This window comes from Onychomys torridus, chromosome 19, assembly GCF_903995425.1.
Source record: "Onychomys torridus chromosome 19, mOncTor1.1, whole genome shotgun sequence".
Taxonomy (NCBI): Eukaryota; Metazoa; Chordata; class Mammalia; order Rodentia; family Cricetidae; genus Onychomys; species Onychomys torridus.
This window is the reverse complement of record NC_050461.1, coordinates 16,405,556-16,431,696: the sequence shown is the minus strand read 5'-3', so window position 1 is coordinate 16,431,696 and position 26,141 is coordinate 16,405,556. Positions and strand designations below refer to the sequence as shown.

Here is a 26,141-nt window from a genome sequence, read left to right as displayed (position 1 = left end):
ATCACCGCTCAGACGGATCTGGAGAAGGGCATGCTGGGATCTCCTTCCCGGCGATGGAGGAAGGGCTGTCGTGCATGCGGTACTGCCGAGGGCTCTCGCAGGCCCCGGGTCCCTTTCGGTTCGCGGTGGGGTGGAGTCCCGGGAGCCCGGCCCGCGGCGCTCGGGCGGGCTGTGCGGGCCGCGGCGCCGGGCAGTGGTGGCTCCGGCGGCGGGGAGGGGCGGCGGTGCAGCCGCGGGTCCCAGTCCACAGGCCCGCTCTGGGTAGCCGCAGAGCCGGTTCCCTGAGCCCGGTGGGACGTTGGCGCAGAACTTCGTCAGGTTCGGGCCTGACCGCCTGCGCCCCCGAGTACCCAGGCTAGCCCTCCGTCAGCCTCGGCCTATCCCACTTCCAGCGTGTCCTTTATCTGCCGCGCCCCAGCCTCTGTAAGAAACGAAACTGGGTGCCAAGAGAACTGGCTTCCTTCTAGAATCAGACACTTATTCTCCTTGTCTGGAAGGAAGCGAGAAAAAGGGAAAAAAAAATGTAGAGAGATTTTGTAAAGCTGAATGTAGATGAAGGGGATAATTGCCCTCCTTTTTCTCTTCTGGGATTAAATACTTGACAGCTAGGTGATCGTCTAGTTAGGAAAAGTGGTGTGATTGCTTGAAAAGGTTTGATTGGTTTGGCTTTTTTTTAGACACCTTCCTATAAGTAGTCGGCATTCCATTAGCCCATCAAATCTAAAGTCTCGGGACTCATTTGATACTGGACTTCAGAGGAATGAGCTGTCAGCTAACATAATGAAACCAGCGTCTATAACCCAATTTGCTAGATTCGGGGAGTAAGTGCTGTTTTCCCACGGCCTTTCAGCTTTTACCTTTGGATTCTGCCGTGTGTGCTTGCCTTCCATTACTTTCTGGCTTTCGTGACCTGTCTGATCCAGGGTTTCCATGTATGTAAAGTGATACATGTAAAACGGTAGCTGTACGGTTTGCCATATGTAGAGCTCTGAAATGTTACTAAGGTGCATTTACCCTCCTCATAATACTGCATGCAAGTAAGTATGTTGATCAATAGTAGACTGTTGTTTTCTTTTAAACTTATCTTGCATGGACAAACTAATTAAATGTCCTTTTTTACTACTTCTTGGACCAAACACTTGAGTCTCACTATGCAACACTGACTGGTTTGGAACTCACTGTGTAGACCAGGCTGGTCTCTAATCCACCTGCCTCTGCCTTAGGAGTGCTGGGATTAAAGGCGTGCATCACCATGCCTTACTGAAATGTTTTATTCATTTTTTAAATTTTACTATTACTTTTGATATCTTGAAATTCAGGTACAGGTTGAATAAATATCCTTTTCCTAAAATTTTTGGAAACACAAGACTAAACACAAAATTTACATATGTGTCATGTATGTCTGTGTTTTCATGTATATTTGTACATGTGTATTTATATTCTCAGCATGCCTGTGTGTTGACTGTCATCCCTCACATGAGATCAGACCTAGATCCACTTGTGATATCATGCCAGAGATGAGAAGTTTTGGATTTTGGAGCACTTGGAGCTTGGATTTTTGGATCAGAGATGCTTAACCTGTAGTGAGGTTTGGGTTGAGACTTATAAATAAGCGTGTACATTTAAGGAATGAGAAGTACACTAAGTATTCTTTGCCAAAGCTAAATACAGCTCCAAACACTCCCAGAGTCCCAAATCATTTATGAAATGTGCTTGTCTTCAACTCTTGCTGCCAGACTTACGATTCTGTCTCATGTCTAGGTGCATGCCCCCGTCATGTTCTCCTGTGACATATGTGGAGAAACGGTGACCTCCGAACCAGATATGAAGGCTCACCTCGTCGTTCACATGGAAAACGAAGTTATATGTCCATTTTGCAAGTTGTCAGGTGTAAACTACGATGAAATGTGTTTTCATATTGAAACTGCTCATTTTGAGCAGAATACACCAGAAAGAAACTTTGAGACGCTAAATGCAAGACAGTATGAAAATCCAGATGGTCAGAATACCACCCTGCAGAGTGCAAAGGAAGTTAATTCAAGCATTCATTCAGCCTGTGCATCCAATTTTCCAAAATATTCACCTCAAAGCCTTCCTAGAGATGGGATTTTAAAACATGAAGCTTTTCATACAGAGAGCATAACCGAATCTAGAAAGTACCCGAAAAGCCCAGAGAAGCAGTCTGGGTTGTCTGTGGTACAAGGACCAATTTATGGGACAACATACAGTCTCCCTGAATGTCCATTCTGTGGAAAAATAGAGGGGCGTAGTCAAGATATGGAGATGCATGTGAAGACAAAGCATGCCAGTCTCTTAGAGGCACCATTAGAAGGTAAAGTGTTCAACTTAGTTAAATTGTTATGAAAACAATAATCTCACTTTAATCTGTGGTATCAAGTCAGCTTGTTCACTGTTACAAATGTGCTTTTAAGATTCAATTTCCGACATATCTTATTCAGTTGCTTTAAAAATATATTCTCAGTAGTAATCCTTGACTTAAACTGTTGTCCATCCCTATGGCTTACCCTTTAATTTTTGCAGGATTTACATTTTGTGAGTCACCATGTGGTTGCTGGGAATTGAACTCAGAACCTCTGGAAGAGCAAACAGTGCTCTTAACTGCTGAGCCATCTCTCCAGCCCCAGGATTTACATTGTAGATGTGTTTGCTTTCCATTTATTTCCTGTAGTGGTATTTTTCACTCTAAGATAATAAAGGTATCCACTTGTATTCTTATTTCTCACACTTTTATTTCATTTGAATTATGTATATGTTGCATGTACTAGTGTATATTGTGAGAGTTTGGAATCTAAAAATTTCCTATAGTGATTCATAATAATTTTAAAGTTATTATATCTATATAAGCCCATTTCTGGTCTTCCAGCTCCTCTTTACTTAGCTATTCCTTACTGCTCTGCTACTTTAATAACTATCAGTTTGTAACCTGTCGTTGATATCAGAGAGGACAGTTCTTTTCATTTTTCCTTAGGCACTTCTCATTTTATTTTTAAGATTTTTATTAGTGTGTGTGTGTGTGTGTGTGTGTGTGTGTGTGTGCGCGCGCGCGCGCGCCCCCATCCATGTGCAGGCCTGTGGAGTCCAGAAGAGGGAACTAGAGTTATAACTGGTTTTGAGCTCCCTAATGTGGTTGCTGGGGACTGACTCCCTGGTCTTTTGGAAGAGCAACAAGTGCTCTTAACTGCTGAGGCATCTCTCCAACCCTTCTTACTTATTTATTTGCTTATTTTTTTTTAGGACCATTTCATTAAATTCCACGAAAATTATGTTGAACTGTTTGTTGTTCGATGTTAAATCATAGTCCATTTTCACATTAATCCAGGTTATCACTTATATCCCTCCATAAAGATTTCTCACTTTCTTCATTGTACGTGTCTTTATTTAATTCAATTTTGCAAATTTATAGAAGCATTGTCAATCTGTTGGCACACTGATTCTCACCTAGGAAGTATGACTGTGAGTGGAAGAGAGCCTGGTTGTCATTAGAAAGAAGAAGTAAAAGTGGTGAGGTAGAAGTTGAGGTAAGGAGAAGAGGGATAGCTGAGAGGGCTTCAGACGTAACAGACCTGGCCATGTTGATAACAAGGATGTCAGTTATGCTGTGGCGGGGCTAAACCCGAGTAAAGGAAAAGATTAGTGGGGGTGAAGATCAGGACCCACTCCTGTTCATACTGAAGTTAAGAGGCAGGGCAAGATATTCGTCTAGGGCTGACATTTTCAGAAAATGAAACTAAGTATTTACTATTTAAGAAAAGATTAGCTACTGGAAGTTTATAGTTCTACTGTCTGGAAGCAGACTGGCAAAGCAGTGCACCTTTTGAAGACGGAGGAAACGCTGGTTTGAAAGGGAGCAGAGGAGACATGTTTTCTACTTCTAGGACTGTGGTGATATATTGTGTACCCTAATAAACTTGCCTGAGGATCAGAGGACAGAGCCAGCCACTAGATTAGACATAGAGGCCAGACAGTGGTGGCACACACCCTTAATCCTATCACTGGAGAGGCAGAGCTCCATCCGGATCTCTTGAGTTCAAGGCTACACTGGAAACAGAGCCAGGCAGTGGTGGCACACATCTTTAATCCCAGTACTGGGAAGCACACATGCTTTCAATCCCAAGAAGCAGCAGCAGGGCAGAGAAAGGAATATAAGGCAAGAGGAAACAGGAACTAAAGCAGTTCAGCTGAGACCCTTTTGGGTGAGGACTCAGAGGCTTTCAGTCTGAGGATTCCTGAAAACAGGATTGGCTGAGGAGTTGGCGAGGTGAGGTTGACTGTGGCTTGCTCTGCTTCTCTGATCTTTCAGCTTTCACCCCAATACCTGCCTCCGGGTTTTTTATTTAAAGACCATTGAAGATTCGAACAACATAGGACCATGAAATAGAAGGCCCTTTTGTTAGAGAACGGGGCCCACCATTCTCATTAATAACTGGTTAATATAGAAAATGAAGTGAATATCCAGAGAACACTTGGGGCGACAGAACAGCTGGCTGGCAGCATGCTATGATTTCTGTGGCTTGAGGCAGGAGGAGGTGGGAATGAGAAAGGTTGATTGCTTGCATCAGTTGAAAAGCGTGCCAGTGGTTAAAGACTGCGAAGACCCAGATGCTGGCTGATTAGAATGGAGTCATTGCTAGGCTTGGTGCTACATCAGCCTTCCAGGAGTCCATGAATAGTGATGGCTGACCCAGGAGACTAAGATTTCTGGTGGCAAACCTTCCTAACGCCGTGACCCTTAATATAGTTAGTTCCTCATGTTGTGGTGACTGCCAACCATAAAATTATTTTGTTTGCTACTTCATAACTGTAATTTTGATACTGTTATGAGCCAAAATGTAAATATATGATACACAGGATATTTGATAATGCAGACCCCCCCCCCCCCCGGGTGTCCTGACCCACAGTTTGAGAACCACTGGTATAGACATCTGTGAATGAGGCAGGAGTTAATGAAGATGCTGATGATGGCCAGGTGGTGGTGGTTCGTACCTTTAATCCCAGCACTTGGGAGGCAGAGGCAGGTCTGAGCCTGAGGCCAGAAACAGTGTTATTTTGGGGTTTTGTTGTGTGGGCTTGCTTGTGTGTGTGTGTGTGTGTGTGTGTGTTCGTGTGTGTTCGTGTGTGTTCGTGTGTGTTCGTGTGTGGTATGTTAAATTACATTTTGAGCAATAATATGTGTTCTCAACATGTAATTATACTTACTGGTATTTTTGTAATTTATTTTTTAAAATAAATTCCCGAAGGTGCAATTGCTAAGTAAAAGCACACCCACACTGTTATATTTAGTAGATATGATTAGCTTTTTTGCTTTTTATTTTTATTAAATTAATTTAGAAATACAATGTGACTGTATAGCTCAAGCTGGTACTGAAATCTGAATCTCCTGCCTCAGCTTCCCAAGTACCTGCGTTTTAAAATTAATATTTTAGTCTACTATGAAAGTTTTCTATAATAGTATCCGTCCCCATTGAAGAAACTGTATGTTCCCTTTATCATGGCCGTTTTGCTTCTATGTCAGACCAGATCCTATGTGTATCAATTGCTTACTGCTTTCTCTCTGTGTATGGCTGTAATTCTGAGCCCCTCTTCTCCACCTGTGAGAGCTAGGCTTTAGTCTTGCTACGACGATACTTTCGGTTTTTTTCACGACAGGGTTTCTCTGTGTTGCTTTGCGCCTTTCCAGGAACTCACTTGGTAGCCCAGGCTGGCCTCGAACTCACAGAGATCCGCCTGGCTCTGCCTCCCGAGTGCTGGGATTAAAGGCGTGTGCCACCACCGCCCGGCTTGCTACGATACTTCTGTCTGTCCTGGCCTGTTTGAGTCATCTCTTTAATTTCCCGTTCCCAAGTAGGCAGGATGACTTCAGTGCTGAGCTCTGTGCTGGACACCTGAGCTCAATAGCTGGCCACTTTTCATGAGTACTGGGTAGTTAGCACCCAACCCCTCCGGATTCATACCCACTTGGTTTTGCTTCTCCTTCCTACTTTGCTTGTTTCAACCACAGGTGTGAATGTTTACTATTTTCTTGTTATAGAGTAGTAGGTAAGAGAGCTCTGTACTGTTGTCGGTCTCTCATTCCGTCTCTGGAAGCAGATAAGCACTTTCTTCATTTATTTTTACAAATTACGCGTTAACCCATTGTGCCATACTCACATCCCTGTATGCTCTGTTTCGTATCCAAAAATCCAAGTCTTACAGATTAGCTGCCATCATCCAGTATACTCATCCAAGGCTGACATAAACACCACCGGTGTTCAAACAATATTCTAAAATTAATGCAAATATTAATTTTAAAATAGCATATCTTTAGTGTGTGTATCTTGTATTTTGCCATAGCACATGTGTGAAGGCCAAAGGATGACATTTAGAAGTTAGTTCACCATGTGGGTCCCAGATACCAAGCTCAGGTCATCGGGCTCGGTGGCTAGCACCATTATCTACTGGCCCATCTCACTTGCTCCCAGCTTTTAAATACAACTATAAAGAGCTTTTATTTTTACAATAAGGTTAGAAAGTAGTCGAAAGTCTTTGATATGTTTGCTTTGTTTGTTTATTAAGGCAGGGTCTCACTGTATAGCCTTGGCTGGCCTGGAAATTGATGTGTGGACCAGGCTGGCTTTAACTTACAGAAGTCTGATTGCCTCTGCCTCCTTAGTGCCATGATTAAAAGTGTGCACCACTGGGCTGGAGAGATGGCTCAGAGGTTAAGAGCACTGGCTGCTCTTCCAGAGGTCCTGAGTTCAATTCCCAGCTACCACATGGTGGCTTCCAACCATCTGTAATGAGATCTGGCGCCCTCTTCTGGCCTGCAGGCAGAACAGTGTATACATAATAAACCTTAAAAAAAAAAAAAAAAAAAAGTGTGCACCACTATGCCTGGTGACATGTTTAATGCTAACTACAGAAACATTTTACTCATCTGATAAAGTTGTGAGATTATAAATAGTCCTTGGCGTGGGATGAAAAGTTTAAAAGTTCTACAGATTAAATGAGCCTTTCTGTGTCTCTAATCCAGACTGTCATCAACCATTCTATGACTGTCCCATGTGTGGACTCGTCTGTACAAATTACCATATTCTCCAGGAACATGTGGACTTGCATTTAGAAGAAAGCAGCTTTCAACAAGGTATGTTTATGTCTTTTTAGATTTTTATTTTAATATCTACCTCCTAGAATATACATTTCTTTTAGGTTAATGATACAATGAAAAAAGCCATACTGTTTAAAAGCGATTCTGTTCTTTACATAATTCTTATGTAGCTGCACCGCTGAAGATGTTTTACAGAAAAGTTGTAAAGGATGAACTGTGGAGACAACATTCAAACCAAGGTTTTGCTTGACATGTAGAGGGTTCACCATTTAAGATAATGCTTTTTTAATCGTTTGCCATTTTAAAGTTTTTATTGACAAGGTGAGGCCATTCTTTCATTGGTTTGAAGTAATGAAGTTAGCATTTAGCCAGCAAAATTTTTGAATAAAGAAGCTGCCAATTTTTAAAAACTACATGAATTTATGTGACTCTTGTAGCTATTGTGTGACAAAACTTTACTGGAGAAGATGCAACGCACATATCTACTTACCCCAGATAGAGAACTTATCTATGACAGACCAAGGTACTTATACTACCAACATTCAGTTTGGCAGGTCAGTGAGTTTTACTGGAGTTGCTCAACATGAGGATGGGTTGCTGCATCCCCAAGGCCCATCCTGTCATGTGGGATAGCTCACAAAAGCTGGAGCACACTGCACACAGCCTGCAGGCAGCTCACTATTTTGGAGAGTGCCCTTTGCAAGAGATTCAGTTGTTCTAACCCTCTTCTAGACAGCTCAGCTGGGTTCTGCTTTTTCAGGCTGCTGGTCTGATCTGAGTCTTATTTACACCTTTGCTCCCCTCACTGAGTCTTTGCAGCTAGGTTCCCTTCTATCTCCGGGGGACCCTCAGCTTTTGTTGCTCACTCTGGCAGGGAGGGGCCTAGCAAATCTGGTCAGTTTCAGGGACTTCCTGGCGCTATTTTTCTTAAAGAGCTACCCTGCAGTGATGAAATGTTTCAATCTCAAGGAAACTGTTACACAACAGTAACCTAAAAGTCTCAATATGTATGTTCAGTTGGTTGCCAAGGCTTCTAACATTACTTATCTGTTTAATAATGATTTTACAAAATTTGTCCTATGTTTTCTCTCTCTTTTTTTAAATTGTGTATGTGTTCATGTGTGTCCTTTGATCTGGGACTCTTGTGAGCATCCCTACCAGAAATCTTGAACCTTTGACCTCAGATTGGGCTCTCTGTCCTTTCCAAACTGGTTCTGGCATTTCCAACTTCTTGGTCTGAATCTCACTACTGACTTCTGTCTCTCTGGCTATCAGGAACTTTTCACTTGTATCTACATGTGACCCAATCCCTCATGACTCATGATATTTAATGATGTTCTCTCTGTCACTCTGGCTGTGTGTGTGTGTGTGTGTGTGTGTGTATTTCTGTGTCTGTGTGCCTGTGTGTGGTGTTTCTGTCTTACCCTCAATCCTGTTTTACTGGAGAACCCAGAAAAAATAAAGGAATCTAAGAAGTAAGATACTACACTGAAGCTACTGAGAAAAGAATCTGAGTTTTGCTGGGAGAGAGTAAACAAGTCATTATGCTGTAAAATTGTTCATCTTGTTTGGGTAAAACTAACCATAATGAAACAGTTGGAGGTAGTGAATGTATAGTTTGTAATTCTTTATTACTTTCTCCTTTCTCTCTTTATATTTCTTTAAAAAATGAATCTCCATTAGTTGTATTCAGAGGCGTCAATGGAAAGTGTCACTTAACCTTTCAACTTTTTTTTCTTCTCAGCAGATAACACTCCCTAATGTTGTCAGGAAGATCAACTCAGTTAGTTAATGAGAAGTGCTTGGTACCACCTGAGCACTGAGTGAATATTGGTTGTTACTCTCTAACAGGCATGGACACAGTCCAGTGTTCTAGTGATCGAGAACTAGCTCACCAGCTTCAACAAGAAGAAGACAGGAAGAGGAAATCTGAAGAATCAAGACAAGAAAGGGAAGAGTTCCAGAAGCTGCAGGTACAAAGATCAGTAACAGTTTTACTGAGTAGAGTTCTTATTTCCCAAATAAGCGTTTGAGCCGTTAACCTATATCTGGAGATATGGCTCCACCATTAAAGGATAAGATTCACAGCCAAAAAGATTTCTACCTAGCTTGTCCATGTTATGTAAAAACTGCTTTTATCTGTGTACTTTATAGCTTGTTGAGGTGGGGTGGAGGGGGGCACTTAAAAGCAGCTGGTCTCCAAAGCTGGAGAGATGGCTTAGAAGTTAGGAGAGCTTGCTGCTCCGGCAGAGGACAGTTATAAGAGTTGTAGAATTACAACTGCTTTTAATTCCAGGTGATCCCATTTCTTCTTCTTATCTTCACAGTCACACACACACACACACACACACACACACACACACACACACACCCCAATAAATTTAAAAGAAAGAAATAAAGAAGATGTAGCCATTCTTGACTATGTGGCACATGCCTTTAGTCCCAGTGTTAGGGAGACAGAGGAGAATGAATGAATCTCTTGAGTTTGAGGGCAGCCTGGGACCCATCTCAAAAAATCCCCCAAACAAAACAAAGCAGTGTAGCCATCTGTTCAGATACTAGAATAATCATTTCAGATAAAATATGTAAAAATATTCACAGAAAACACATAGGGTTTTGTTGTTTTCATTTTCTTTCTTTCCTGTGTTTAAATGAAGAATCAAAATAAAGAGTTTAGTGGTTTGCCCCAGATTAGACAACGATTACGATTACATAGAAAAATGTTCATGTAAAACTATGCAAATGAGGGGCAGATCATGATAGTGTACTAAGAATCTGCCTGTCTGTTTACTTAAAATTATTATGTATCTCTCCTTAGTCTTAAATTCCCTTAAAGATCATAGTTTCTGGAGTGGAGAGATGGCCCAGAGGTTAAGAGCACTGGCTGATATTCTAGAGGACCCAGGTTTGGTTCCCAGCACCCACATGGCAGCTCATAATTTCAGACATTTTTATTTAACGAACATTCAGAGGTTGGTGTTTCATGATGTTTGAGGGCACATTTTCCTTATGTGAGTGTAGTATCTATTGGATTAATCTTGCAGCATCTGATATTTTTAATGCATTAGAAATTTTAATGCATGTTTTCTTCTTTTTTTATTTCTAATTTGTGGACTATGGCCATTTGTACTGATAATGCTTGTGGAGTTTTTAAATGCCATTTGTATGTGTTAATAGACTAGTATAAATATAAAGGGTTTATGAGGGAATGGATCTGAAAATGTCCCAGATTTACATACATCTGAAAGCCTTTTTTTTTTTCCTCAGACATCTTACTCATGACTATTTTTCCTTGAATGAGTTTTGGAAGATCTAACTTAGGATTTTTACTACTGCATACACAATTCATTAGTTATTCATTTATAACTTAGGATTTTGACCACCTCACAGTTCACTAGTTATTCATTTATTTGCAAACCGCTTTTCATATCAGAATTCAGATGAATGAGAAGAATTGTTTTTTCTAAGTTTTATTATTATTATTATTATTATTATTATTATTATTATTATTATTATTTTGTTACCATACATACTAGTTCTTCAACACTGCAGCCATAGTTGTCTACATTAACAAGTTAAGGGAGGGATGACTAATCTGGACTCACAGCTTCCGACTGTCATGATGGGAAACACATGGAAAGGCCGTTCACATGACAGTGGACCAGATGTGACAGGGTCCGAGCCTGCTCCTTGCTGGCCTCTTTTTGTCAAGGAAGCACAGCTCCCCACATGTCTACAACCTCCCCAAACAGCACCTTGGTCTGGGACACAGGTATTCAAAACACAGCCTGTTGTTTGGGTACAATGCCTTTTGAGTATCAGCAATAAGAAAGTCCCTAACGTTTAAGGAGTTTTCTTACTGTGTTAATTCTTGTGGCTGTGATCAGATACCTGAAAAGCAGCAGCATAAAGGAGGGGGTGTTTCTTTGCCTTACAGTGGGAGGGGGTGCAGTCTGTTAGAGCAGGAAGACGCGGCAGGAGGAATGGATGCTCACACTGCATCCACAGTTAAGGAAGCAAGAAAATGGTTACAGGTCCCAGTTCACTTTGTCCTTTTTATTCAGTCTAGAGCCCCAAACCATAGGATTCATTCAAAATAGTTTCCCACTTCAGTTAACCAAATCTATAAGCTCTCTCACATTTGTTCCCCAGGGTTTGTTTTTATTTATTGTGTGTGTGTGTGTGTGTGTGTGTGTGTGTGTGTGTGTGTTCCTGTGCCCACTGCCATAAAGCACATGTGGAAATCAGAGAACGCCCTTGGGAATCAGTTCTCTCCCTCCACTATGGGTTTCAGAGATCTAACTCAGGTCATCAGCCTGGCATGGGAGACACTTTTACACACTGGGTCATTCCACCAGCTCTTCCTGCTGATTCTGAATCTCCTCAAGTTGACAGTCAGAACACTGCAACTCTGCCATTTGTCAACTTGACATACAACACATCATTTTAAACCATAGTTTTCTGCCACTTGTCTCCTGTGACTATCCATCAGTCCAACCTCAAAAGTCCCCATAGTCTTTAATAGTGTCAGGACTGTTCAAAAGTGTAGGTACAGAGTGTCTTAGGACACTCAGGAGGCACTGTCTCTCTCTCTTTTTTTTTTTTTTTTTTTTTGAGACAGGGTTTCTCTGTATAGACTTGGAGCCTGTTCTGGATTGGATCTTGCTGTGTAGACCAGGTTGGCCTGGAACTCACAGAGATCCACCTGCCTCTGCCTCCTGAGTGCTGGGATTAAAAGTGTGTGCCACCACTGCCCAGCTTCAGGCACTGTCTTAACTGTAAATTCCTATAACATTACAAAAAAAGAGAAAGTTTCATGCTATCTATAATGTACAGTGCATTCGTTTTTTATTTCAGAAGATCGCATAGTCTCTAGTACAGTACTGTTCAAAAGTAAAAGCAGAGAGTCTTTTGTGAGGTTCACACAATCTCTGAACTGTAAGCCTCTCTAATATTACAGAACAAGTTTCATGCTTCTGTCGTATGATGGTACAAAATAGAAGTTCTGACTCCATAAAGGAAGAATGGGGATATAGCAAAAGAAATTATCGGACCAAAGGAAAACACAGCCCAGCAGAACAAGCACCAAATCCTGCAGCTCCGTGTTAGGCATCTGGGACTCGTGATGAAATCACTGGACTCCAGAGGGCTTGGGTGGTCCTGCCTCTCTAGCTCTGCTGCCTCTAACACAAATAGCCTTTCTTTTGGACCATTCCCCTCTGCCTACAGCTTTCCTCAGGAGATGTCCTTGGATCTGTAGCTCCAGCATCCTAGGATCTCTACTACAGCTTATGCTTTACCTTCACAGCTTTACTCACTGACCTCTTGGGGCCTCCTTGCTGTGGGGGGACCCCACCACACATTCATGGCCTCAGTGGCTCTCTAGACCCATGGTGCAAGACCCAGTGAGTCTCGTATCATTCATGCCTGCAAAATCAGCACCACTTCGACAACACTCAAGTTCTGTTACTTTCTTGGAATCGAGCCTGGCCCCTTGGACCATAGTTGCATTTGACCTTGAGTGTCAACCATGGGAAAGAACTTTCCTACATGATAGTTTTTGATTAGGGAACCCTTCAGTAGCATTCAGTTTAGGCCCTCTCCTTTGGAATGAATTGCCTTTCTTTTCATTAGATAGAGTCTTTAGTGGATAAAAGTAAGGAATCTTTCCTGTTGTCTCAGGGCACATTTCTCTCTTAATGTGCTTGTCTCTTTAACAGTTATCTTAGTTACTACTGTATTGCTGTGAAGAGACACCATACCAAGGCAACTTTTACAAAAGAAAGCATCTAATTGAAGTCTTGTTTACAGTGTCAGAGGGTTAGTCCATTACCGTGGTGGGGAGTATGGCAGCAGGCAGGAAGACTAAGAGTGGGAGCTGGGAATTCACCTTGATCAGCAGGTAGCAGGCAGAGGGAAAGAGCCTGGACCTGCCATAGACTTTTGAAACCTGAAAGTATACCCCAAGTGACACACTTCCTTCAACAAAGCCATACCTACTCCAAATGGTTCTACTACCTGGGGACCAGGTCTTCAAACATAGAGCCTATGATGCCATTCTCATTCAGATCACCACAACAATTACTGCTGCTTAAAAAATAGAAGTTATCTGTGGGTATGAGTGTACACATGCCATGGCAAGCATGCGGAAGTTAGAGGAAAACTTCTGAGAGTTGGTTCTCTCCTTCCAACACTGGGTGTGAGGTTTTGAAGTCAGATAATCAGGTTTCAGAAGCAAATGTCTTCACCCACAGAGCTATCTCACCCTGCAGCTGCTTTTCCTTACCACTTCATATTTTCAGCGCTCTGTTCTACCTTGTGCTCTATGGTAGACCTACATAAGGGATATAAACTATAATGATGATGCAGTCTGAATGCTATCTTGTTTTGAGATTTCCTTGCCGGTCCATGACTCCTTCAACTGCAGTGAAGTTCTTAGCACACAAGCAGGATGAAGCTGAATTCTTTGCCAGAAGATATCCTGAATGGCTTCTAGCACAGTGTGCCTCTGAAACCTCCTGAGCCAGTCCTCTACTTTGGTCCTCTACATTTTTCCTGGCATTCTGGTCTTCCCATTCTGTCAGAATGGCCCCTTACGCCCTGCTCACAGTATTCTAGGGCTTTTTGACCCTGAAGTTCCAAACTCTTCCACAGTCCCCTCAAACAGGTTCCAGAGGCCTGAGAACTCCAGTTGTTTGCTCCAGTAGAAACCCACTCCTTCAGCTTTCTTACACCTCACTTGTTGCTTTGCTCAAATAACTGACAAGAAGCACCTTAGGGAAGGAGGGTTTATAAGAACAGGGCGGGCTGGAGAGATGGCTCAGCCGTTAAAGACTAGGCTCACAACCAAAAATATAAGAACAGGGCGAGGAAGGTGTGGCTGCTGGTCACGTGACATTCACAGCCAGGACACAGGGACAGATGAACAAACAGCTTTATCCTTTTTAATCAGTCTGTGAATTACAAGGGATGGTGTCATTTTTAGGGTGGGTTTCCTGTCTCTATTAGCTCAATTTAGACAAACTCACAGACATGCCTTAAAGTGCTTCTATAGTGAATTTAAGTTCCTTCAGTCCTGATAATCAAAGATTAACCATGACACAGGTATAACTTTGTAAGTTGTTTAGACCTCAGGAAGCTTATCCATAAAGGCGGTTTATACGTTTGAGTCTCTCAGTCCATTTTGCAAAAACCCAGCCCATTTACTCTGTAGCATGATTGAGTGATTTGTGGGTAAAATGGGACTCTGAATTAGGGTTGGTCCCTTTACCAACTGTATCTTTACAGTTTTGCCTTTCACAATACCTTTAGCAGAAAGATGTGTCTTTTATTCCTAAACTACAAAGAAAGCAACTAATTATTTATAAGGGCTACCAAGTGAGTTCCAGGAAAGGCGCAAAGCTACACAGAGAAACCCTGTCTCGGAAAAAAAAAAAAAAAAAAAAAAGAAAGAAAGAAAGAAAAAAAGAAAGAAAGAAAGAAAGAAAAGAAGAAAGGAACAGAAGCTTACAGAGAAATATCTATTAAGTTAAAGGTGTATGGTTCAATTTTCATAAAAATCTTTATATTTACTTGTATGAAAAATCCATAAACCAGACTATTTCAATGTACATTTCCAAAAATTAAAAAAAAAAAAGTCAAGTTTCCATCTGGTTGAAGTAAAGAGGCACAAAAATAAGTTATTTGTTTTTCTGTTCAATAGCGGCAGTATGGTTTGGATAACTCTGGAGGATACAGACAACAGCAGCTGTGGCATATGGAGAGAGAAGTAAGCAGGGGAAGAATGCATCCCTCTGAATTTTATAGCAGAAAAGCCGACATGATGGAATCGATAGCTTTTGGTATTGATGACGGAAAAACAAAAACTTCCGGTGAGTGCTTAAAAATCCAAGCTGCAGTGTAATATTGCATACACCACTGCATATATCACTTGAGTTTGCTGAATTTTCAGTCTACAGTTTATTTATATAGTTTCAGGTGAGATTGTATGTTCACATATTTCTCCAAAAAGTTTAAAACTAAACTTTATTTTTATAGTAAATAAGTCACTTAAAATAATTTAGTTTCTATTGAATTAACTAACAGCAATGGGGAATGAGCCTTTAGGGTTTTTAAAAAACATTTTTATTAGCATATATTATCTGTAATATGTTTCATTATGATATTTTCATGCAGGTATGTAATGTATTTTGGTGACATTCCCCACCACCCCATTACCCTCTTTTGTCCACCTGCTCTTGCTGTTCCTTCTATTCCTTTCCCAGCCCGTGTCCACCACGACCCCTTGACCCCTTCCCACATGTGTTTCTATTTGTTTGTTAGGTTTACTTGGTTTTGGGTAAGGGTTATGTATAGGAACATAGCTGAAGAGTTATTTACACAGCATGGGTCAGGAAAAAGAGTGTGTTTTCACCACTCTCCAGCCCCCAGTAACCATCAGCTTCCTATAGATATAGGGAGGAGGGGGGCCCAACTAGCAATGGGTTAATGTCTGTAAATCCTCAGAGAAGGGTGGGTCCTTGTGAACACCTCTCTCCTCTGTGACAGGGTGTTGGCGATCTCAGTACTGTTGAGATAATCACTGCTGCTTAGTTGGAAAGCTCCCAACCGTGCCATGCCTGGAAGACAGCTCCTCTGTTTTCAACCCCCTCTTCCTTGATGTAGATATCCCATCTAGGACTGAAGAGGAAACAGTCATTTATTTTCACTCCGTTCTTTGCCTAGTTACTGATATCTACTACCAAACACTAATCTATGGATGTAAATATAACCATATAGAAGACAGGTCAATAGGCATAGCATGTCAGTTTGGCAAAACTTGCTTTCCTACTAGGGCTGGTGAGTTACCTACCCAGGGGGCTTTTGACAGTGGTTACATCACCAGACCAGACTTTGCTTTTATAGATACACCTTTAATCCAGTCAGAAAATGCCTGGTTACCCCAAAGCCGTCATGTCACTGAACCCTTAGCTTAAATTATTGGTTGTCTGAACACATTACAAAAATATAACGTAAGCCACCTGCAGAATTTTACATCTCTTAGAGTCACATTAAAGGGGAAAAAAAACCATAAAATTATAGAAGCATTTCAGTTTATGGTAGATTATGTATTGATAGATCCATTTCAAGTTGAAAATATTATAAGTTGAAATTGCATTTTGTCTATACCTAAACACAGTAGCTTCCCACTGTTCATTCTACAGTTACCTTTCTAATGCGGTGACTGACTGGAAGCACTCTGGAAAGTAGCTTACTACATACCTATCCATAGTTCAGGAACACTTCAACAGTCAAAGTATGGTTTCTGCTCAACGTGTTGCTTTTGTAGTAAAGTTTAAGAAAACTCCTATTGGACTGTCATAAGTGTAAATTCCACCTTCTAATAGTTTAAACCCAGTATCTACAGCACCATTTCAACATATTGTTAGTATGAAGAGAGGTTTTTCCATAATATAATAGTTACCACGCTCATCACACAAGAACTGTTAATTGAAATATTTTACATTCTTTGGATAGTCTTCCAAATTTCTTATATGTTTTATACTTCACAGCACATTTCAGTTAGATAAGCTACAGTTCAAATGCTCAATAGCCTCATGTATGCATTTTTGGATACTGAAAGCACTGTATACATTGTTTCTTCTGGGCCCAAATGAATATTCTTATGTACTTGATATTTACAGTGTGTATAACTAACTTGTCTGGGACTTACATTGACCACTAGCTGTAGGGCTAGCTAGTGTTAACAATCAGATCTGCCTTATTCAAGAAGGTATGTCTCTTTTTCTGGTGAGTGGCTTTATTTTTCCCATTTATGTTTCTGTATGTTTGCTAAGGTACTAACACAGTTTATATGGAAGCAATTGCATTCCCATGACTAGGTCGTTCTTTTAAAGGCATGATCTCACAGGGCTAGAGAGATGGCTCAGTAGTTTAGAGGACTTGTTGCTCTTAAGGAAATCCTAGTTCAACTCCCAGTACCCACATGGTAGCTTACCACAGTCTGTAACTGCAGATCTAGGGGATGGATAAACACACACACACACACACACACACACACACACACACACACACACACAAATTATTTATTTATTTATTTTTAAAGACATGATTTTATTATATAGCCCAAGTTGTCCTGCAACCTGGCTTTGTAGATCAGCTGGTCTTGAACTCACAGAGATCCACATTTCTCTGCCTCCCAAGTTTTATGATTAAAACCACATACCACTGTGCCAGACCTGTATATGGATCTTTAGGTAGAAGTTTTAAATTTGAATATAATCACATCTCTCATGTATTTTTGAGGGAAGTTTGAGGTTCGGTAGCACAAGCTGACCTGGAACTCATTTGTTAGCCCTGGCTACCCTCATACTCTTAGCAGACCTTTGCCTCATCCTCCAAGTGCTGGGATTGCAGGAGTGAGTTACCACACACAGATCTATCCATTTTTGTCTTGATTGTATGTGTTCTGTTTGTCTTAATAAGATGGAAGGGTTTCTTTAAGATCATAAATGTGCATTCCTTTATGATTCTTTAAATATGCTATTTTGTATTTTTATTTTAAAAATATATTACAGGTATGGAAGTTTCACCTGCATGTATATCTGTGCACTGCTTAGATGCCTGGTTGCCCACGTGTGCCAGAATTGTGCATCAGATCCTCTAGAAGCGGAGTTACCGATGGTTTTAGCTACTACATAGGTGCTAGGAATTGAGTCTGGGTCCTCTGAAAGAGTACCCAGGAGACAGTTCTACAGTCCCTATACATATATATTTTTAATCTCCTAGTATCTGTTTATTAAGGGGTCAGGGGGGGGGTATCGAAGGATCAATGTTATATTTGCAAGCACTTATATATGACAGAATTAGTTTCTCTGATTCCATTTATTGAGTCTGTTTTCCCTGTAAGGGAGTCAGATCCCTGGAGTTGGTGTTACAGTGTGCTTGAGCTGCCCAGTGTGGGCTCTAGGAACTGAACTCATGTCTTTTACGAGAGTGGCAAATGTCCTTTTCTGCTGAACCATCTCTCCATGCCAAAAATCCATGGCAAAGATTTTTATTTTTTTTTTGTGTCTATTAGAGCAGTCATTATTTAATACCCCTTTACATATTTACAGCCTTGTTATTTTTAACAATAAAATATAATTTAACAAAAGGTAGCTTTTTTAAAGAAACATCTAAGGAAATTTAGGAATAAAAAATACTTGTTATAAGAAAAAAAATTTCTTTAATGTGGTTGTATGATATCTTTGCTAAGACACAAGTTACCAGGAAATGAGGTATTTCTGTCTTATATGTAATATGCATGCCAGAGTATACTGGAACATGTATTACTTTATTCTTTTAGGTTTTCCCCTTTTCCTTCTTAAAGGAGTCTTAAATCTTGGTCTCATCTGAGTCAGCATTGGTCTTTCTGTTCTGAGAGTGCCTGTTCCATGTCACCTCATCATTGTGTCCTCCACGTGTAAACTCAGTCCTCAGTCACACGTCGTTTTCATTCTTGTTTGTCTTGAATGTGAGTCTTGTTTAAGTGTATGTTTTCTAAATTTGATATCTAATTTCTGTTCTCCATAATAGTGGGCATAGCTACAGCTATTGGGTAAAGGATTGTTTTGATTTATTGTTTTTTTTTTTTTTAAACTTGTCTCCCTAAAGACATATTTTGATGTATTCTATTAATATAAAATACATATAATGACTTTTCTTTTTTCATGCCACATAACCATGAGAAAGCATGAACCACAGAAAACACATCACTGCCCATTAGCTTCAAGTTTTTAAAGGAGGCAAAATATACACAAAGAACTGTAATGTTCTGCTGTGACGAAGCGTGACTAGACAAGTAGGGGTCATGAAAAAATAAATGTACTGATTGTTTTTAAGAGTCAGACGAAGGTAACTTAAAGATGATATTTGGTCCTTATAGGTTTTTTAGGATTCTAAATGGAAGAAGAATATTCTAAAAGGAAGAATCATATGTAAACTTGTCCAAATACCTTGCTTAACCAAATTCTAGCACTCTAGTCTAGGGCCATATTTCTAGGGATATTGTCACATTTATCTCTCTTTGGTTAGCACTTACTATCCTTTTACATATACAAAATACAATACTGAAGTTAAATTAAAATTCATAGGCAGAATATTTCATTGTTAGGTCACAAACACAATTACGTCAAGAAGAATAAAAAATGAAGGTCAGATGGAGGACCCTGGCATAAGCTTTATGTGCTGTCGATTGGTACTGATGCTGTAGGCTCTCCGGAGAAACATAACGAGACTACGCAGGCTCCAGTGGTGCATGGAACAATGGAAAGACAAGAAGAGTATGCGTTCTGGGAGGGTACTTCTGTGTCCAGGCTTTGCAGTTGAAGAGTTTAAAGATGCAGACGACTTCAGTTCAGTGCAGGGAGTACTATTTCGGTGTTAGAAAACGGGTTGTGGGCACGGTGAGAACATGAGCTAGGGTTGTAGCAGTGAGAAGATGAATTTCAAGTGGAGTTGGTAGGGTTTTCTGTGGAGCTTGAGGCCGATGTTAGACTAAGCAGCTATGTAATGGCAATAGCGAATCTTCCTAAGTGTTGTGAATCTCTCCTATTTCAGGAGTCATTGAAGCCCTCCGTAGATACTATCAGAGCACTGCCACAGATGTGAGGTGTGTGTGGCTGTCTGCAGTGCTGGATCACTTTCACTCATCCTTTGGGGACAAAGGTTGGGGTTGTGGCTATAGAAATTTCCAGATGCTACTTTCATCATTACTACAAAACGATGTGTATGGTGACTGCTTGAAAGGTATGTAAAGTACTGTTATCATCTGAGTTTATGATAGACAGAGGCTATTATGAATAAGTGTCATAGAAACTTTTGTGGGTGCTTAGTAGAATATGTGTTACTATGTGATATTATTGTTCAGCATATTAGTAACTGGCCTTGTGACTTGTTTGCTTACATAACTTCAGGTATGTCAATTCCTTGTATTCCAAAAATTCAGTCCATGATTGAAGATGCATGGAAGGAAGGTTTTGATCCTCAGGGAGCCTGTCAACTTAACAACAAATTACAGGGAACAAAGGCCTGGATTGGAGCATGTGAGATTTATACACTTCTGACCTCACTGAGAGTAAAGTATGTACCCGCTAACTCCAGTTAATATTATTATATTCATTTGTAAATTACTGGCATTAAATTTATAATCGACTAAAATTAAGTACCTTGGCTATTTTTTCCATGCTGTGATAAAATATGCTGACCAAAGCAATTTAAGTGAGAAAGGGTTTATTTTGGCTCACGTTTCAAAAGATACAGTCCATCGTGGTGGGGAGTCGATAGAGCAGAAAGTAGACTGGCTGTCACATTGCATGGGCAGTCAGGAAGCAGAGCTCCAACAGGAAATGAACCTGCTGTAAAGGTTCAGGGCCTGCCTCAGGTGATCTGCTTCCTCCAGCAAGGCTCCACCTCCTGCCGTTTTCACAGCCTTCCCAGATAGCACTACCCGCTGAGGACCAAGTCTGACAGGAGCCTACAAGGGACATTTCACATACAAACTATGGTGGAAGCCATTAACAGTTCTGAATACTTTTGAGGTTTCATTGCTGTGAGAGACAAGGATGCATTGTTTATGCTGGGACATAACTTTATAAAATATTTTTTGAGTAACATAGAAGTGAGCCTACTTCAACAACCTTATTTATTCAAGATGACTCCATTTAAAAGAAGTATACCACCATAGTCTGGGGCCAAGCAGGAGATACATGGATGTGAAGGTGTGAACTCTCACACATTTTTCTATGCTCTTCACCTATATTGTCTGTAACTGGAATTGAAGAAAATTGAATGTATTTAGAATATTTTTATATTTATTTATGTATTTTTGGATGAAAGTATTTAGAACGCTTTTAATGTAAAGAAATGACTAAGGATTAAAATCAGAATTTAGATTCTTTTTTTTCTTTTAAATAAAAATTACAAAAACCTACTGATCTATTTCTGTGTTTACACTGTTATAAATTAGCTGAGTAGATAAAAATTTTGCTAGGAGTCAGTTTTCTTTTTAAATAAGCCTTAAAAATTACTATTTTACTGGTAAGTTATATGTATACATGCCTGTTTGTGCATATGTGCACATGAGTGCAGGTGCCTTTGGATCCCCTAGAGCTGGAGTTAACAGTCAGTTGTGACCAGATGTGGGTCTTCTGCAAGAGTATCATGTGCTTTTAAGCACTGAGTGATTTCTCTAAGTTCCTGAGTTTCTGTTATTATGTGTGTGTTGGAGTGTGCATGTGGAGGTCATAGGCAAGTGTGTGGAGTTGACCTTTCCTTCCTCCCTGATGTGGGTTCCAGGGATGCAGGTCACCAGGCTTGCAGAGCAAACACCTTTCCCCATGGAACCATCATCTCACCAGCTCCAAAGTCGATCTCTAGTTGGTGATCAGAGATAGAGACAGTAGACTAAAAGTGACTATGTCCTAGACTCTAGCACGTGGGTTTTCAAAGTCCAGCATGACCCTCATTTGCTGTGCAGGGAGACTTTCCAAGTTAGGAAATCTTTGTAACGCTTAGCTCATTCATCAGTCTTTATATGAGTGGGGATTGGAATAATTATTTTCCCCACAAAATGATAGTTTTTCTAAATAAGAGTAAAAATTATATTTACTTTTTTCTTCATAGGGAAGTAATGGATATATAAATTTGTTCTGGATTAAATAATTTTGGGGGGGGGTTAGGATAATTACATTTATGCAGAAATTGTCCTAAATTATCTGCTCTGTCAATTGTTTAGGTGCCGCATTATTGATTTTCACAAGCCAACTGGTCCTTCGGGTACACACCCTCGCTTATTTGAGTGGATACTGAACTATTATTCTTCAGAGCGGGAAGGGAACCCTAAGGTTGTGTGTACATCTAAACCTCCTGTCTATCTCCAGCACCAGGGTTAGTAGATCACGCAGAAGCACCACATTTAAGATAGCAGAGAGACTGCTGCCTAAGGGCAGGCCAGGGTGTACTAGTGGAGGTCACGGGTTGGGGAGGGCTGTTGTAACCAACTGTTAGAGAAACTTGTAGTTCTCATGTGTCCTTGGGTCTCTGCACTTCCTGTGGTCTTTCTCTGTTCACTGCTCTCGTTATCCATCCTTTGCCTTCTTCCTGTCTTTACCAGCTTGTCACTATGTTGAGCCTTTCTAGACTCATTTAGATGTAATATATTAACTGTTACTTATACTTTGACTAGGTCACAGTCGAACAATTGTTGGAATTGAAGAGAAAAAAAACCGAACATTGTGTTTACTAATATTTGATCCTGGATGTCCTTCCCGAGAAATGCAGAAACTGTTAAAACAAGACATAGAGGCTGGGAGTCTGAGGCAGCTGCGGAAATCTGTGGGAAATCTAAAACATAAGCAGTACCAGATAGTAGCAGTAGAGGGCGTTCTTTCGCCAGAGGAGAAAGTTGTAAGTATCTCAGTATTGGGTGAAGTGGCTTAATTTTTAGTTAAAATCAGCGTTATCTCTTTTTATCTCCTCACAACTCATTCGGTTTCATGAAATGACAAATACATTTGTCTGTAACATCACGGGATTTTGGGAATGGCCATTTTTAAATTTAGATGATACCTAAACGTCTTTTAGTTGCTTAACTCATCTTAAAAAGTTTAATTTTATAATTTTAATTTTTGATGTCAGGTAAGTGATCATTAGCAATAATATGTTCTAAAAACAATCTATAACCTAACTCAGGTGGTCTTATTGTTTATTAAATTTTGATTCTGAAGCTGTATTTTATCCTTTTATCTTCTGGTTATACTCAGTTCTAGAATAACTTGCCTTTATCCTTTATAGTTATGTGATGAATTCCAAATTACTGAAGAATTTCTAGGCATTATAACACCTCCACTGAAGTTGTGAGCTGCAGCTACATCATAGCACACCAAGCCTAGAAAATGCATAAGATCCCAGATTCTTAAGATGTTATTTTTTATTTTTAGTTGCATGCATTTGTGTATGTCTGTGTGTGAGATTGTACATGGAGTGTTGCACTCAGGGAAGCCAGAAGAGGGCATTAGATGCCATGGAGCTGGAGTTACAGGTGGTTGTGAGCTGCTGGATGTGGGTTCTGGGAAATTCATTTGGGCCTCCCGCAAGAGCACTATGTCCTCATAACCATCGAGCACGTCTCCAGCCTGAGGTCTGGAGATTTTATGAGAAAATTAGAAAGAGTATTTATTTGAGGACCTCATATTTGTTTCCCTCTAAGGATGAAATAGGACTCAAGAGGGACTTGGGAAAGAACAGGATCAAGGGGAAAGGAATAATGCTTGAGACAGGAGCTAGCTCATCTCAGCTTACCTTGAAATACAAATACCAGGATTGTTTGCTAGGTTACTCAATTTAGTTAAACTTTAGAAGATTTCTTTGCAATGTCCTTAATCCCCAATGGCAGTCTCCTTTGTAATCCTGTTGCTAGCTTGGCCAGATAAAGTTAGGGTTCATTTTAATTCTTCTTAAGTGCTCCGATGCTTGCTTACCCCAGTGCACAGTAATTTTTGAGAGTATAGTGCTGGTCAAGGGTTGCCATGGGCTCCAGGTGAATAACATCCTAGCTGGCTTTTATGTTTCCAGTTTTGGAAAGTGGGTCACTGTTGCTGTTAGAATACCAAACATGTTTTTTTCTGTTCTTTACTTTTGACTTTGTTCCTTGGGGGTTAGGGGCTTGTTAGACAGTAGCTGTGCCTTTAAGAATTATCAGCAATCTGAGCGCTTTACATATATCAGTGTATACAAGGCCTTCTGATTATTCTCACCACCTCCACCCTTTTCTGCTTCCCTCCCACCCCATCAACCCTCTCGTGGTTCTTTTTTTTTTTTTTCAAAAAAAAGGTCATTGCTGACCTGGGACTCTATATAGACCAGATTGTCCTCACAGAGATTGGCATGCCTTTGCTTCCCAAGTGCTGAAATTAAAGGTGTACACCACCATGTCCCACCTTATTAATAATTTTAAATTATGCTTATTTTTTATTGTTTTAAACTTGTGTGTGTGTGTGTAGGCAGGCAAGAGGCCAGCATTTGGAAGTTGTTTCTCTCCTTTTACCATGTGAGTCCCAGGCCTTAAATTCAGTTTAATAGGTTTGGCAGGAAGTGCCTTTACCTACTGAGACATTTACCTGTTATTCACAAACAGGCTGGCATTCAAAACTTCTCTTCTTGAAACTGTCTTATGATTGCTGTAAGATGTTTGCTGTGAATATATGTTGAGTACATGTTTATTCCAGACCTGTCTAGATATTTAGGCTCTTATTAGTTGAAGGAATAAATACCTTCTAACTAAGGTTACTTAAAAAATAAATACACATGTCCATAATAGCCATTAGCCATATCCTCAATTTTAAAAAGATCTTATTTTTGTATTTGTGTGTGTGCCTGTGTGCACACCACACTCGAGTTATACCAGAATAGACGATGGCATCAGAAGGCATCAGACGATGGCATTCGAGCCACTGTGGCTAGAGGTACTGGTGGCCGTGAGCTGCCCAGTGTGGGTGCTGGGCACTGAGCTTGCATCTTCTTTAAGAACAGCGTTCTCAACACTGGGCCAGTTTTCTAGCGCCCTATTTTCACTTACATTTTTTTTTTCCAACTTTTGAGACAAGGTTTTGTGTGGCCCAGGCTGGTCTTGAACTCACCGTGTAGTCTAGGTTAACTGAGCCCTTCCTCCTCGTATCTCAGCCTCCTGGATTATTGGTGTTTAATGCCAGGCCTTGCTCCTTTCACATCTTGATGATGGTTGTTAATTTGCCTCACTACATTCTTAGTTTTTTATTGTGTTATCCCACTACTTTGAATTTGATTTAACCAAATTGGTTAAGTTTAGCTTAGTTTAATATGCTTTAGTTTGTGACCCAAATTTGGAAGCAGCACAGTGAATGAAAGTTTCCGATTTTCTTTTAATATTTTATTGACTCTGTGAGAATTTTATATGTGTATATAATATGTTTTGATCATGGTTTCCTCCCTCTATTCCCCCAACTCCTCCCAGATCCACCTCCACCACACCCCCATCCTGTGCTTTTGTTTTCATAACTGACAGAGTCCAGTTTGTGCTCACATAGTCCTGGGTACGAGACCAGCCACTGGAACATGGTCAGCCTACCAGGGGTCACACCCCGAAAGAAAACTCTCTCTCACCCCAAGGCTGGAATACTAACTCGTAATAAATAAGGGGTTTTTGTTGTTGTTTTTGTTTTTGCTTTTGAGACAGAGTCTCACTCTGTAGCTCTGCTGTCCTGGAAATCACAATGTAAACCAGGCCCACCTAGAACTCACAGAGATCTACCTGCTTCTGCCTCCTGAGTGGTAGGGCTAAAGGATTTTTGAAGAGACCTGGTTAGGGTGCTAACGAAGTAGCTAAGTTTTTCAAAGGGTCTTTGCTCATTGCTCTGTTTTCCTTTTTGCTTCCTCTTTATGACTTGACATTTAAAATATGTAGTACTAATTTTTTTAAGTTTTAGGCGATAATTTTCCACTAGGACTTTTCATTGTTATCTTGAAAAAAATCCAGATTTTATTTTCTACATTAAAAAATGATAAACTACAGGGTTGACAAGATGGCTCAGCAGTCAAAGGTACTTGCTGCCAAGCCTGACAAACTCTAACCTCAGGATCCACCTGGGATAAAGAGATCTGACTTCTGTAGGTGTGCTCTGAGCACCGTGCATGTGTGCTCTGATAAAATAATAAATTAAATTAAAAAATGATAACGTAGCATATGTAATTAATTTCAAGATTATAATTCACAGGCTGTTTTCTTCTCAATTCTTTTTCAAGGCCAGAAAACAGGCTTCTCAAGTGTTTACAGCAGAGAAGATTCCTTGAGTGATTTTGTACTGATCTTTTTTCTGATGTAGAACCCTGATATTGTTGAAGAATTTGATTTCATGTAAGTCCTTGGTCTAATATTTAAGTTGTAAATGTTATACTTCTTAGTTCTTCATTGTCTAGTAATTAGTTGAATAAAATACCTTGTTTGCGTTGTGGGTTTTGA

The 26,141-nt window shown here is 40.4% G+C and overlaps 1 protein-coding gene across 5 annotated transcripts; it reads left to right on the top strand.

The window, feature by feature from the left end:
* Zup1 (zinc finger containing ubiquitin peptidase 1) lies at positions 1–26,141 on the top strand. 5 transcript variants are annotated; one of them, XM_036169004.1, is made up of 11 exons: positions 1–79; positions 678–821; positions 1,762–2,332; positions 7,031–7,141; positions 8,957–9,078; positions 14,808–14,976; positions 19,706–19,894; positions 20,062–20,227; positions 21,882–22,033; positions 22,332–22,552; positions 25,925–26,141. In XM_036169004.1, the coding sequence occupies exons 3-11, from the start codon at positions 1,777–1,779 to the stop codon at positions 25,970–25,972; spliced, it is 1,734 nt and encodes a 577-aa protein (XP_036024897.1). In that variant the 5' UTR covers positions 1–79; positions 678–821; positions 1,762–1,776; the 3' UTR covers positions 25,973–26,141. The 5 variants fall into 5 exon arrangements, with proteins under 5 accessions (XP_036024897.1, XP_036024899.1, XP_036024898.1 ...); XM_036169005.1 differs by lacking the exon at positions 1–79 and adding an exon at positions 91–423; XM_036169006.1 differs by lacking the exon at positions 678–821 and having other exon boundaries at positions 4–79.